Source organism: Emydura macquarii, unplaced genomic scaffold, assembly GCF_026122565.2.
Source record: "Emydura macquarii macquarii isolate MOO-44397 ecotype Brisbane River unplaced genomic scaffold, CSIRO-AGI_Emac_v2 contig_383, whole genome shotgun sequence".
Lineage (NCBI taxonomy): Eukaryota > Metazoa > Chordata > Testudines > Chelidae > Emydura > Emydura macquarii.
In genome coordinates this window covers 9126765-9139926 of record NW_027130520.1, presented here as the reverse complement: position 1 = coordinate 9139926, position 13162 = coordinate 9126765, and the positions used below count along the sequence as shown (strand labels likewise).

Below are 13162 nucleotides of genomic sequence, written 5' to 3'. Positions count from 1 at the left end.
AAAACCTAGATGTGAGGGAGATTCCCACACCCATGCTTTTTAGGTGACAAATCTGAGGAACTGTCTAAGATTGAGGTGTCATTAGAAGAGGTTTTGGAACAAATTGATAATTAAACTGTCAGAAGTCACCAGGACCAGATGGTATTAACCCAAGAGTTCTGAAGGAACTCAAATATGAAATTGCAGAACTACTAACTGCTGTATGCAACCTAGCACTTCTGTCCTAGATGACTGGAGGATAGCTAATGTGACACCAATTTTTAAAAAAGGTTCTAGAGGCGATCCCGGCAATTATAAGCCAATAAGCATAACTTCAGAACCACCCAAATTGATTGAAACTATAATAAAGAACAGAATTATCAGACACGTAGTGGATGTTTTCAGAGAACTATCCACAATGACTCCAAGATCTCTTTCTTGAGTGGTAACAACTAATCTAGATCCCATCGTTTTATATGTATAATTGGGATTATGTTTTTCAATGTGCATTATTTTGCTATTGAAATTTAGGTGCCTACAGGGCTTTAACAGTGGAGACTTAGGTGCCATGGGACTTTAGTCAACTACAGAGTTAGGCAGGAGCTGAGTTGTGGTTTTGTGAATAACAGTGACACTTAAATGTTGGATTGAGGAATCTAAAGTGGGAGTTAGACACCCAAGTCTCCCTTGTGAATCTCACCTCTGGTCTCTACACATATCCTAACACTCCTCATGGATCTTGGGACATTTGCTGGTTTGAGTGGCCAAATTCTATGACTATACTGGGATGGAGCAAACCCTATCTCCCTATAATTTGATTAGGAGGCAACTCTGTGAGCTGAAATTTGCTCAGTTTCTTGTCTCTGAGAAACATATACATGCGTAAAAAGATTTCCATTTGTATTAGATATTTCATAGGGACCAGGCTAAATTTCAGACCACTACCGTGAGCCCCATTCTAGTGGGTATCTGCATTCTGATATCTTTAACTTTTTAATGGCTATATAAGGTATCATGGGATTTTTTTGAGGTTTACTTTGTGATACTCTTCCAGATGCAATACAGAATCTTTTGCAAAATCTATCCTGTGAATTCCTCTTAGTTTATATTAGATCTCGCCATACATCCCAGTTGATACCATATTACTCCATCCCAAGGTTCAAGTACCACAGTGGAAATTGACACAGACAATCAAATCCAAAATAAGTAAAACTTTATAAAGAACTAGGAAAGTGATAACCAAAAGGTTTTTAGGTTCCACAGCTCTAAGTATGTCATCATTTATGGGCCCTAATTAGCACATACAAAAGAAGGAGAACAATACCAGTAGCCTTATCTCAGAATCCTAAACTATCATCCAATAGTGTCACATAAGAGAAATGAAAAGGAAATAATTACACAGGAATGTCGCAGAGTTAAGGGGGATCTAATGTATTTGGAAATAGACTGTTTGAGCCCAAGAATCAGGCACAAACTCTGTTGCTTTGGATGCAAGGAGCTCTGAGATTCAACAGAAGCTTTTGCGAGAAACAATATGTAAACTGGGCCCATTAGACTGATGACTAAATACATAAAAAGTGAACTATTCTGAATATAGTTTAGTAATATAAAGTTCATTGTACAGAGTAAGTCATTTGATATATATAAGTATGCAACGGACAGGTTTGTAGTTCAATTAATGAAGACAAATTGTGCTTGAAAGTGAACTGCATATACTATAACTTAATCAATGAGAACCAATTTCTGGTCCCACTGAAGCCAATGGCAAAAATCACAGGATTTCAATAAGGTTTTGGCCCTACAATGCAATATAATCCATGAACTATCTGTGTAATCTATACAATGTATACTATCTATACAATGCAATATAATCAGTGAACTACCTATTTACCACTGAAGCACACACTCTGATCAGTAAAGTTTACACAGTAGAATTCATTCAGGACTAGATTATGCTTTAGTATGGAGGTTACAGTAATGGATGGCATAAGGTACACTGCCCCATTCTGTGCAATATGAAAACCTGGTTGAACTGGATGTGGGGAGAGAGAAATAATTGATTACACACCTCTAAAAAGACTGCAGTATCCTCCACACCACATGCATACGATCAGCCAGCATAGGGGGAGGTGGAGCCATTGCTCTCCCTAATACATACTCTAGCCCTCCCTGACAACTTGTTCTTGGAAGGAGCCTGTGGGCTCTCCAAAAGTGGTGTGCTTGCAATTGTGGGTAGCTCTTTCATGGGCTACAGGCTGAGAGAGAGGGTAGGGGGAATGCTTACTCTTGCTTCTGTGCTGCTGCATAAAGGCAGGGCACTATCTAGTCCTTAAATCAGCCCTCTGAAAAAAGAAATCCTTAATGGAAGGAATAGGTTCAGTGTAATGCATTTTTCAGTTTCTTTAAACACTGGATGAATGGCACACATGCGGTCTTCAAAGCTCTCACAGTAATTTACAAACATGAAGTGGTATTTTCTAATATAAAAATCTCGCTGTGGAGACCTGTGGTTGCTTTATGCTGCTTTCTTGTTCTAATTATGGCTAATAAATCAAACTATATGTTTGAATGTCTGAATGCTTTATACTATGCTTATTTTCAGAAACGGAAGTGACTATTTACAAGAAAAATGTATTCCTATGAGGCCCAGATAATTGGGAAGACTGCCTAATGGCATGAGCCTATTTCCACCAGGATGTACCAATTAAGAGGATTCTATTGTACTCTGATTAGTAAAAATGTGCCAAACTTGCAAAATATATCACCTGATTAGGTAAATGACTGGAAAAAACTGGATGACAATGAAGTCTACTCTGTAAATTATTATAAAGCTTACTCAGTCCCTTCGGATTTAGCAGATTGGGAGCTTCTACATCTGGACAAATGGAAAGCATCAAGATTGGAAAACTTGATCCCCAGCAGTTAATAGTTAACTTAACTACACATAAAGATGGTGTGAATTCTGTCTTCAGTGTCATGTAATAAATAAGGGTAAAAAATGTTGGAACTACTAGTTCCAAGAAAGATTTTAAAATCACACAGATAAAATAATTGTAAAACAGGTTCAAGAAAGTAGGACAGCACATAAAAGCTAAACATGAATTAAGCTACTTAGTTTAAGCTAATATAACTGAGTAAATACAGACTCATGCAACACAAAATACAAGTGGTAAATCTCCAGATACCCAAAAGTCCACGATGTCATAAACTTGCCTTTTCTCCCATTAATCGGTGGATATTGTTGTTTTTCCTCATAATCTTTATGACATTAAAACAGACAATGATGATTAATAATTAAGACTAATGATAATATGAACAATTTAAGCATAGCACACAAGAGGAAAATACAAGCTATGCAGACACAAATCCATGCACTATGTTTAATCTATCACAAAACTGCAAATGATGCACAATACACACAGAGAGACACAATAAAAACAATAATGTAAAATGTGCAACTTAATAAAAAAACAGCAGGTGCCTATGATCACAAAGGCACAACTACATTGCTCTAATAATTTCACTATGAAAATAAATGCTATAGATCAAATATTATATCCACAGAGCAAATTATTTGTGAGATGAGTTTTAACCTGAAAATTGTAACAGATATATTGCCTTTGATCTACTTAACTTGTAATATGTGCAACTATACATTTATATCTTTTTAACGTTCTTCCTTTAAGGAAGAATTTTGAGAGCCAGGTTGCAAAACTGTAGTTGGCTGAATAAATCCTTTGAGCTCTGTGTGTTACTATAACTGTAGGAAGTATGTTTTCTGTTATTTATGTCTTTAGTATCTGCATCTCTATTTGATTTACAAGGGACAATGTCAATTATAAAAGAGATTTTGGGGTTTTTTAGTCTCCATTGGGCCTGATTTCCCACAGCCCTCCTCACACTGATCTCCCACTTGTATCAACTGAAAGTTTCTTGCAAACAGGATCAGGGCCATTGCTTGAAATACATTCTTAGGAGCTTTAAAATAACAAACGTCTCTACTAATTTTGTACTAAGCAATCACTTATCTGTGCCCTAGCCACACCTATATTTTTATGGGCAACAGTGTGATATGACAAAGTCTTTACTTCCTTGTTTGTCAAAAGCATTAATGTTAGCCAGGTTTTGGGGACAGGGTTTGTTAATTAACCTGGGCTGATTCTGCTGATCCTATCTCTGCAGCAACACACAAAAATATTGCAAGACTATACATTTAATAATTGGTGAGATTTGATCTTGGCAACAGAGTAGAGGATTTTTAGGAAAATGGATATCTAGAAGCCAGATGACAAGACTATAACAATTTTGTAGGTTTAATATTTTGTTGAGAAATGCTTTACAGTGTCTCTTTAAGCATTTTTAAATCAGTAAATAATTCACAATGCAGTGAATTTTTTTTTTTGGTCTTAAATGAAATGAAATGATTATTGTCTGGCTTTTGCATCTTAATACATTTCCAAGCTAGCTAGGGAAGTTTGCATATGTACTCATAGGGAAATATATCTAAAGGGAATATGCAGATGTGGTCAGACAGACCTGCCTCAACCTCTGACCCCTGCTCTCCAATATGCTTGTTTTCTTCATCTCCTGCATTCATATAAGCAAAATGAAAAAAAAAAGTGAGACAAAAACATGTATATGTTGTTACAAGCTGATCAAATAAACAATAAATGTCAGACAAATAATATACAATTCCTCAGTGTTTGGCACCAATTAATGTTTTGAGTGAATCAAGGGTTAAATAAATTTTGTATACGTGGATGCATCTAATTCTACTAGCATCAAATCCTATTTTGATTTTTTTATGCATAACTCTCAGTTCAATGAGAGATTTGTACAAGGAATGAAGGTAGGATGTGGCCCTTAATATTCCTGACCTGGTGGTTTTCAATTAATTAATGATGCATAGGAAAGCAAACAATAATTACTGAAGCAGAGAAAGATCTAAAGTTAAAGCATCCACTCTGGTTTGGTTTTGGTTTTTCTTGCAACAATCCTCCAATCAGTGAACAGCTGATATTAAAATGTGGGCAAATCATTAGTAAGAGTTTGAGAGTTACCTGCATATGTCCCCAAAGAGCAATGTGAAAATACCCACCCCTGTCACTTTCAAAAAAAAAAAAAATTAAAAAAAAAAAAAGGAAGAAGAAGATGATCAATTTGCAACTAAAGAGCAAGCTAGCTAAATTCTGGAATGCCTAGAATTCAACAAGAAACATTAGTTCAATAAACTTTTCTTTAGGAACTACAATTAAAATGAAAGTGCTACTATAAGTACATGTATATTTTATTGACACCTGAAAAAGTGCAAAAGAATCAGTAAAGGCAACACCAGGCTGTACATTATTATAAGATAAACAACATAAAATATAAATCTTATTTGATCTATTTAATGTACCAATGAGTACATATAAAAAAGAACCAGAACTCTCCCTATGTGACATATCTGTGACCATAGTAACTACACTAGAGACAGAAAAAGCATATTGAGTTGGACACTTATCTTTCCATAAACCCAAATTTTTGCATGCAGTTTTTATTATTTGTTTATTTACTTATTTTTAACATTGCTTTTTCTCATTGTTATTTATTGACAGTTCCCCACAGAATTTTAAAACAAATATTTTCTTGCTTTTATATTTTGCTTCCTCACTGAGTTTTGATGTTCTGTTTCTAATTCTTTGTTAATGATTCCACTGCTACACAGGTTTATTGCAATTTTACTTGTAAATATACTGTGCAACTAACCAGCATACTGAATCCCCAGATATTGGGATTTTCTAGTTTGCACTCACAATTTACAAGAACTGACAACAAGGCATTAATATTAATAATAACTAGTATTAATGTAATGGAAATAGATGGGTGCTTAGATATTTCTCTAGAATTCTACAATAAAGTTATGGTATTTCAGATTATTAATAGCATATTGTAGTCAGCAGAAAAAACTAATTTCAACGGGAGCAGGATTAAGTCTGCTATGACTGTGTTAATGGAAATACAAGATTGGGTCCACTAAAAGTTGTAGAACTGAACTAGAATGTAATTGGTAACCAGAGATATTAATACAGGATTCAACTTTGGCTATCACAAGCCCCAAGTAAGAGCCAATGCATTGTTGCGCTACCACAGGAGCAGACTGGAATAATATTATAACAGCTATTTTCCTCTCCGAGCTTCTACCAATAATCAAGGTAGCCAGTGCAAGGGAATAAGGGGGTGTGAAGCTCTGTAAACTGGGCCACAATAATGTGCACATTATCCTAGATTAACTCTATGTGTGGCTACTCCTTTCTTAGAGTAAGAAGGTTCACACATGGAGTTAGTTAAGAATGGCTAATCAGAAATAACTACATATGTAGAAAGCCCTAAGTGACTTGTCCAGGGAGACACAGGGTGGTGGTAATGTAATTAAAGGCTGTATCATAGATCATATATGCAAGGAAGGCAAATTAAGGTTGCACGGCCAACTTTAACATGTCTATATCCTAACTTCTGAGTACTTGACTTTGTATCCTTAAAGTTCTTTTAAATTTATTCTTCAACTTTATAGGTAATTTTACCCTTTTCCCCCACCTTTATTTTTTTTAAGAGCAAACTGAGAAAACAGAAATTACATCATATGGAATCATAGTGATTATCATTGGTCATCAGTACGGAATCCTGCACCTTTAGATTTACAGCACCGACCTCTATTGACTGAATTAAAGTAGTAACCAACACTACACGGGAATGCAACACACCCTTTGCCAGTAGTTTATGCAACTTTTTGCAAGGTGAGGAATGTTGGGTTTAATTCCTAGCCTGGAGTAGAGCCTGCAACCTGACCCAAACCCAGCAGGACCTAACTATAAGTGTTTGGGTCGAGTCGCAAAACCAACAGACTGTGTCAGGCTTGGGTTGGCTTTCTTCCTTCTGCCTCTCAGGTTGGCACCAAAGCATCTGTGTACCCCGTTCCTGAAGGCCACCACCACCTTGCTACATTGTGTGTGCTCTGGAGACAGTGTGCTGGTCAGTCTGAGTATCTCTAACTCTGCAGCATGCACAGTGCAGCAGGAGGCGGCAGACAGAAGAAGCAGGGCAAACAGCCACTGTCTCACTCACCTCACAGGCAGGAGGAAGAGAGCTGACCCCATGGGCAGGAGGTGGCAGCATTGGAGCTGAACCAGGCTTGGTGGGAAGGCTCAGGATCCGGTTTAAAAAAAAAACTGACCCTCTTAAGTTGGGTGGGCTTGGGTCCAAGTTGGGTCCTAGCCTAAAAATTAGGCCCAAGCAGACCTCTACTCTGGATGGTCATGTGATCTGATGGTTACAGACAGCACAAATAAGCACATGGATTTGATATATTCATTCTTAAAGGTGGTGTGAACTCCCAGTTCTACCAGAAATGACCTCGGGCAACATCTTAGTTATCCTGTCTGTAAAATAAAGGGGTGTGATATGCTAAAGTAGGAATATAAGGCTTTGCTAAGTTATAAAGTCTGTAAAATGAACAGAAATAACACATCAATGGAAGGGCTGAGTCTAGAAACTGAGGCTGAGGTCACCTCTTATCTCCCAATCTATTGCACAGTTCCCTAGGACAGAGAGGGTTGCCTAAAGCTCTTACATCCCCCATCTGGTGTTCTTGTACTATGCTTAATACATAGCAGATTCAGTGGAGGATGAGCACATACTCAGAGCAGCTGCCATGTAATGAGCTCATGTTGGGCTTGAAAAGGTTTAAGGCACATGGAATGTTCAGACATTCTAGAAGTACCAGTCTACAAGCTATACTGAACAAATGTAAGGGACAATGCTCAGAGACTCAGAACATGGACAAATCTGAGTGGGTTTTCATGAGGACAGAAAAAGGATTTGACCCTAACACTATCCCCCTGTTAAATTTCAAGTCCCTGCTCCAAAGTATGCAGGTTTTAGAGCTCTTACAAAAACAGCTGGATGGATCTTTTTTGCTAATCAGCCTGAGAGGAAACATGGAAAATTTCAGCCCCAACAGTTAAAGTTTGGCCAAATTATTAGCAACTGAAAATGGGATTTTACAATAGAAAGTATTATGCAGCTTTAAGAACAGATGTTGCTACCAGTTCTATTATAATTTCAGTGTAATATAGATCTTAATAAGTAATTACTTAAATACTAAAACACAGAAGCTTATCAATAATTTGTGACTTCTTTGAAGAAAAATGAGGTATAAGTGAAGCACTTAATACTTCAAAGCGGTTCAGAACCTTGTGAAGTGAAAGATCTTATTGCTATAATTAAATGTAGTAAGTAGGGTTAAAATATGGGCAGTCAAGAAGACTGATATTTGAAATAGTTTTTAAGAGTAGTTTCATGGGTTTATATTTAAAATATAGACTGCAGACAGTTACTGAATTTAGTCATGTTCCAAAACCAAGTAGAATCAAGACTTGCATTTCAGCAATGTATAAAGTGAAACCTCTTATTTTCCTCTTGTTAGACTAGCAATAGTTGTAAATGTTCACTGTTAATATGCTTTCTATATCTCTAATACCGCTATAAAATTTTAGGAGGTGTATTTTCAGTTCAGTGCACACAGTTCTAGCTCTGTCACTCCATTCAATACTAAAAGGAGTTGTGTAGCTAAAGCCCAGAACAAAAGATTGAGAATATTCCTACAAATGTTAAATTCAAATAGATGTGAAAGAAAGAAAGAAAGAAAGAAAGAATCTTCCAAGCCTCTAAGCAGGACCATGCCATATGCAGGTTCCAACATTAAAAAAAACAACTGTTTTCTAGCCTACAAAATGTCCCTTGAAATATTATATACTTAACAAACAAACAAACAAACAAACACTTTCCAGATCCAAATACTTCACTGCACTACAACCCCTTTGTACCGGTTCATCAACACAAAGAAGTTATAAATGTGGGAGATCTAGCAACTGTGGATTCCCTCCAGTTTCTGGGGGGTATGGCAGTGAAAAAGAGGGTGTGGCTAAAATTGTCCTATGCTCTTGAGAATGGACTGGCTTCCAGCCGCCATCCTAGTCACCATTGTTTAGAGCAAGCTTTCAGGCTGTTCCACACTAAAAACTGAGTACTCAGCTACAACAAAAGGGGACCCACATTGGGGAGCTGTGAATAGCTCCTTTGTTCCCACCTACAATCACAGCACTTTTACTATTTTTCTTCAGACATATGTAAACAAGGGTCTGACCTTGCAATGAGTACAGATCATTCATGTCAGCAAGAGTTGACAGATCACGCTCTTTTTTTTTTTTTTTTTTTTTTAATTTTTTTACTTCATGTACAATACAGAGATGACATGAACTAATTCTTGTTTGTTATCCTTTGATAGATTTTTAATTATCTCATTTGTTACATTAACATCTGAGCTAAAATGTTGGCTTTTAAAAAGCAAGAAAGTTAAATAATACAGCATATTCCACATATAGTACTCAATCCTATATTTTGTAGTCAATTTATTTAATTCATGGGAAAGTTTGCCCTCTTCCTATCTGCATATACATTACTCTTAAAGACCAATTCTTAGCATGTGTTAGTACAATGCCTAGCACGAGCATCTGAGCATGACTGTGGTCTTGGGTACTATCAGGTTACATAAAATGCTAAATAATAACCTGCAGAATGCCTGTCAACTTTCAGTTTTATTTGCTGTTGCCTTTAATGCTCTTCTCTTTGCCTCAGTGTTCTACTCAGTTTTGTTAATTATTTATTAATTAAATATCTCTTCCATTGTGGTCAGTGTTCTCGGTTCCACTGGTTTTCAGTCAAATCAGACTAGTTTTCAGTCTGAACAACATCAGAATCTCTAGGGTATATAAAAGTAAAATATTTATATTTATTCTACAGATTCCCTTTAATGACATTTATACATTTTCTTCACAAATTATAGAAAAAATAGATGTATAAAATTTAAAGTACCGTAACTCTAGCCATTGTGACCTGAATGTATGATCATACTTTTATTGTATATTGAACTACAGTATCTTTGTACTTTACAGTTTTCTGTAACCCAAATTTTCAGAAAAATCTACTTTTTAGATTGATATTCAGTAGTAACAAAATACCACTTTATCCTTTGAAACCATCAGTGTAATTTCTCATGAAACATCAGTACAGCTAACAACTCTAGCTTTCTCATAAACAAATATTATAATTTTATAAAATGTATTTTTAGGATAGTGCCTAGGAGTTGACTGAATAGGCCCTGTACAAACTCAGAGTAATAGCCAGTCTCAGCTGCAAATGTTTACAATCTAAATAGATTACACAGACAAAGAACAGGGGAAAACGATAGAACATACAAACATAGTGAGCAATGGCACAACATCATGTTAGTATATTATATTCTAGCATATCTAGACTACATTTAACTGTGATATAAGCATTTTCACAACACAAAAGACACTGCAGAAAAGTACATACTAGGGTAATGATCTGGAAATTCCAATTCCAAAATTGAAATAAACACCATAAACGCTAAATAAAAAATCTGTTGAGACAGATACGTATAGACCCTCAGTGACATAAACAAGGACTGCAATTGATATCTTCTGGTTTATCATGAAGCAATTTAAATGGAGTATCGAAGCTGGCATTAATTATATAAAATATTTTGTCACTTCCATGTGGGGAGATTAATTTTTAGCAAAAATCTTGTTGCTTTTTGTTTTAAGTCAGGGAATTTTTACTTCTTGGTCCAGTGGGTGGGACTAAAAATTCAGCAATTGCTTTAGACAACAAAATAATGTTACATGTGCATTTGCAGTGAACACTAAGGCCCCGATCCCATAGAGATGTATATACATGCTTAACGGTAAGCATGCTGAGTAGCCCAACTGGAATTAGTGGAACTACTGAAGTACTTAAATTTAAATATGTGCCTAAGGTCTTGATACAGCAAATAGTAATGCATGTGTTTAACTTCATGCACATGAGTAGTCCAGCTGACTTCAGTAAGACAACTCATGTAAGTTTGTGCAGGATCAGGGCCTCAATATTTCCTATACTCTATAAGAAATCATATAGGGCCTGATTCAGTAAAGGACTAAAGCATGTGTCTAACTTTAAGCACATGGAGCAGTCTCATTTAATGCAATATGACAACTCATGTGCTTAAAGTTAGGCACACACTTAATTACCTTGCTGAATTGGGGCCATGGTTAGGTAATGTTATCTAAAGCAAAATTCTACATTTCAGGAGTGAATACAGGACAATTTATGAACTACAAATGGGAAAAAATACATGAGTGAATAATTATCACAAAAATCCTTCCACTGACCTACTAAAAGGCTATGCAATCAATCAACATCAATTGCAGTTGGGTTTATTTTTGCTTATACAGCCTCCCAAAAAGACTTTTGAGCAGAAAACAAACCCTCCTTTATGTACAGACCTTCATAAGGTTCTATCTCCTTGTCTCCATTGTCTAGGGAGAATAAAAATAAAACAAAAGGGAATCAAAGAATAGGGGTTAAAAACAACAGAGCTTTTACAAAATATATAACATAGATCTTCATAAGAGGGAAAAAAAGAGAATGCATGGGCATTTAGATTGATTTTGCAAAGCACATCTATGTACTATCAACGGAAAAGCTGAAAATGTATTTGATGCCAAAAACGTGCTTTTATTCCTATAATTTTGAAGATTTCTGAAGATGTTTTGTCCACTGAACAATGCTTTCATGAGGCATTCAAAATAACAGTATTGATAGTATCAGTACAATACGCATTACCAAGCATCTTTCTGGTATTTATTTTTGTTAAAGATTATTACCTTTTTCTGTGTAAAGAGGAATCACTTTACTTATGCATGAGCTATTCCAAACTTTGTACCTGTGAGACTTTTCCTTTATTGTTATGAATATAGGAGCTTTGTACTACTATTCCATTACACACTGCTCCTGTTCCTGAAAAGGATGCTATGTTCTCAACTTCCAGTGAAGTCAGTGGGCACTCAGAACCTTTCAGGACTGGATGCTTTATGAAGCACATTCATTACACAAGAATTTTATCAGTAAAATGCTAAACAATTGATATAGGACCTTCTGCTCCTGTTGAAGTCAGTGCAAAATGCCCATCGACTTCAGTGGGAACAGGACTGAGTCAATACATAGTCCACTTTGGTTTCTGTTTATTGAATTGTTGTGATGATATAGATTAGTTTAATTCAAATAGCAGTAGATGTTAGATTTTGAAAGAAATGGTGGATGGTACAAAACACAAAAGTATTGGCAAATACTGGTTCTACACAGAAAAAAACTGAAGAGCTTTCAGTTCTAATTCCAAAAGAAAGATAGTAAATAATAACCAATCCTTCTTTCATTTTAGAAATCCACAAGCAATTCTGAAGTCACTTTAAAAATAACACTTACTTCTCTCCAAAGTCCCCTTTGGTGGGAGCTGCGGTAACTGCCTGCCTCTTCGTCCTGCTACTGGAGTACTTGATGGGCTTGTTTGTACAGACCCAGTTCGAGGATGTGACCTACAGAATACACATCAAAACAATACATGGCCGTTAAAAGCCACATTCATCCTTAGATACTTACAGAGCTAATAAATGACTCTGAAATTTTTGGTGAACTTAGGACCCTTGAGGTACTGTAGTGGTACTGCTGTCTTTTTTCATAGAAGGACTAGCTGCTAATTAAACAGAGAAAACTCTATCTGAAGAAAAAAGCCAAAATAAGGCTAAGTATTAATATGTAATATGTTTGTATAGCTAACTCTGAATATTTTCTGTGTGTATATATTCATGTATATGCGTGTGTGCTCTTACTATATACACGCATACATACAAAACCATCTATGGGCCAGATTCAAAGATCCTTATTCCATTTATATTCATTTAGACTCCACTGACTGACAATGAAGTTATGAGAGTTTGACTAAGTAAAAATGAAGTAAAATAATGAAAAATGACATCAGGATTTGATTCTTGATATAATTAGCTTTACTATCAGAAAACCAAGTATATTCTACAGTCCTAAAATAAGGTGACATTTCATTCAACTTCCTACTCAACCAAATTAGCTCCACATATTGTTGTACTATCTTTACAGTACTTGTATTAAAGAGAATTTACTTAAATTGGAAAATTCTGCATCAATAGTAATATAATGTACTTAAACAGGAACAATAAGGACTATGGCACAGTAAAATGTAGTCAGAGAAAACAGTGGTTAATACACA

At 35.8% G+C, this 13162-nt stretch overlaps 1 protein-coding gene across 16 annotated transcripts in view; it reads right to left on the bottom strand.

Moving 5' to 3' along the window:
- Positions 1-13162, bottom strand: part of RIMS2 (regulating synaptic membrane exocytosis 2) — a 738692-nt gene that overhangs the window by 157546 nt on the left and 567984 nt on the right. For 9 of the 16 annotated variants that reach the window (XM_067537367.1, XM_067537357.1, XM_067537365.1 and 6 more), the window contains one exon: positions 12346-12455. In XM_067537367.1, the coding sequence (XP_067393468.1) occupies positions 12346-12455 (110 nt within the window). Of the gene's footprint in view, positions 1-4515; positions 4567-11366; positions 11400-12015; positions 12019-12345; positions 12456-13162 lie in introns of all 16 variants that reach the window. The other 7 variants (XM_067537370.1, XM_067537364.1, XM_067537356.1 and 4 more) reach the window with 2 other exon arrangements.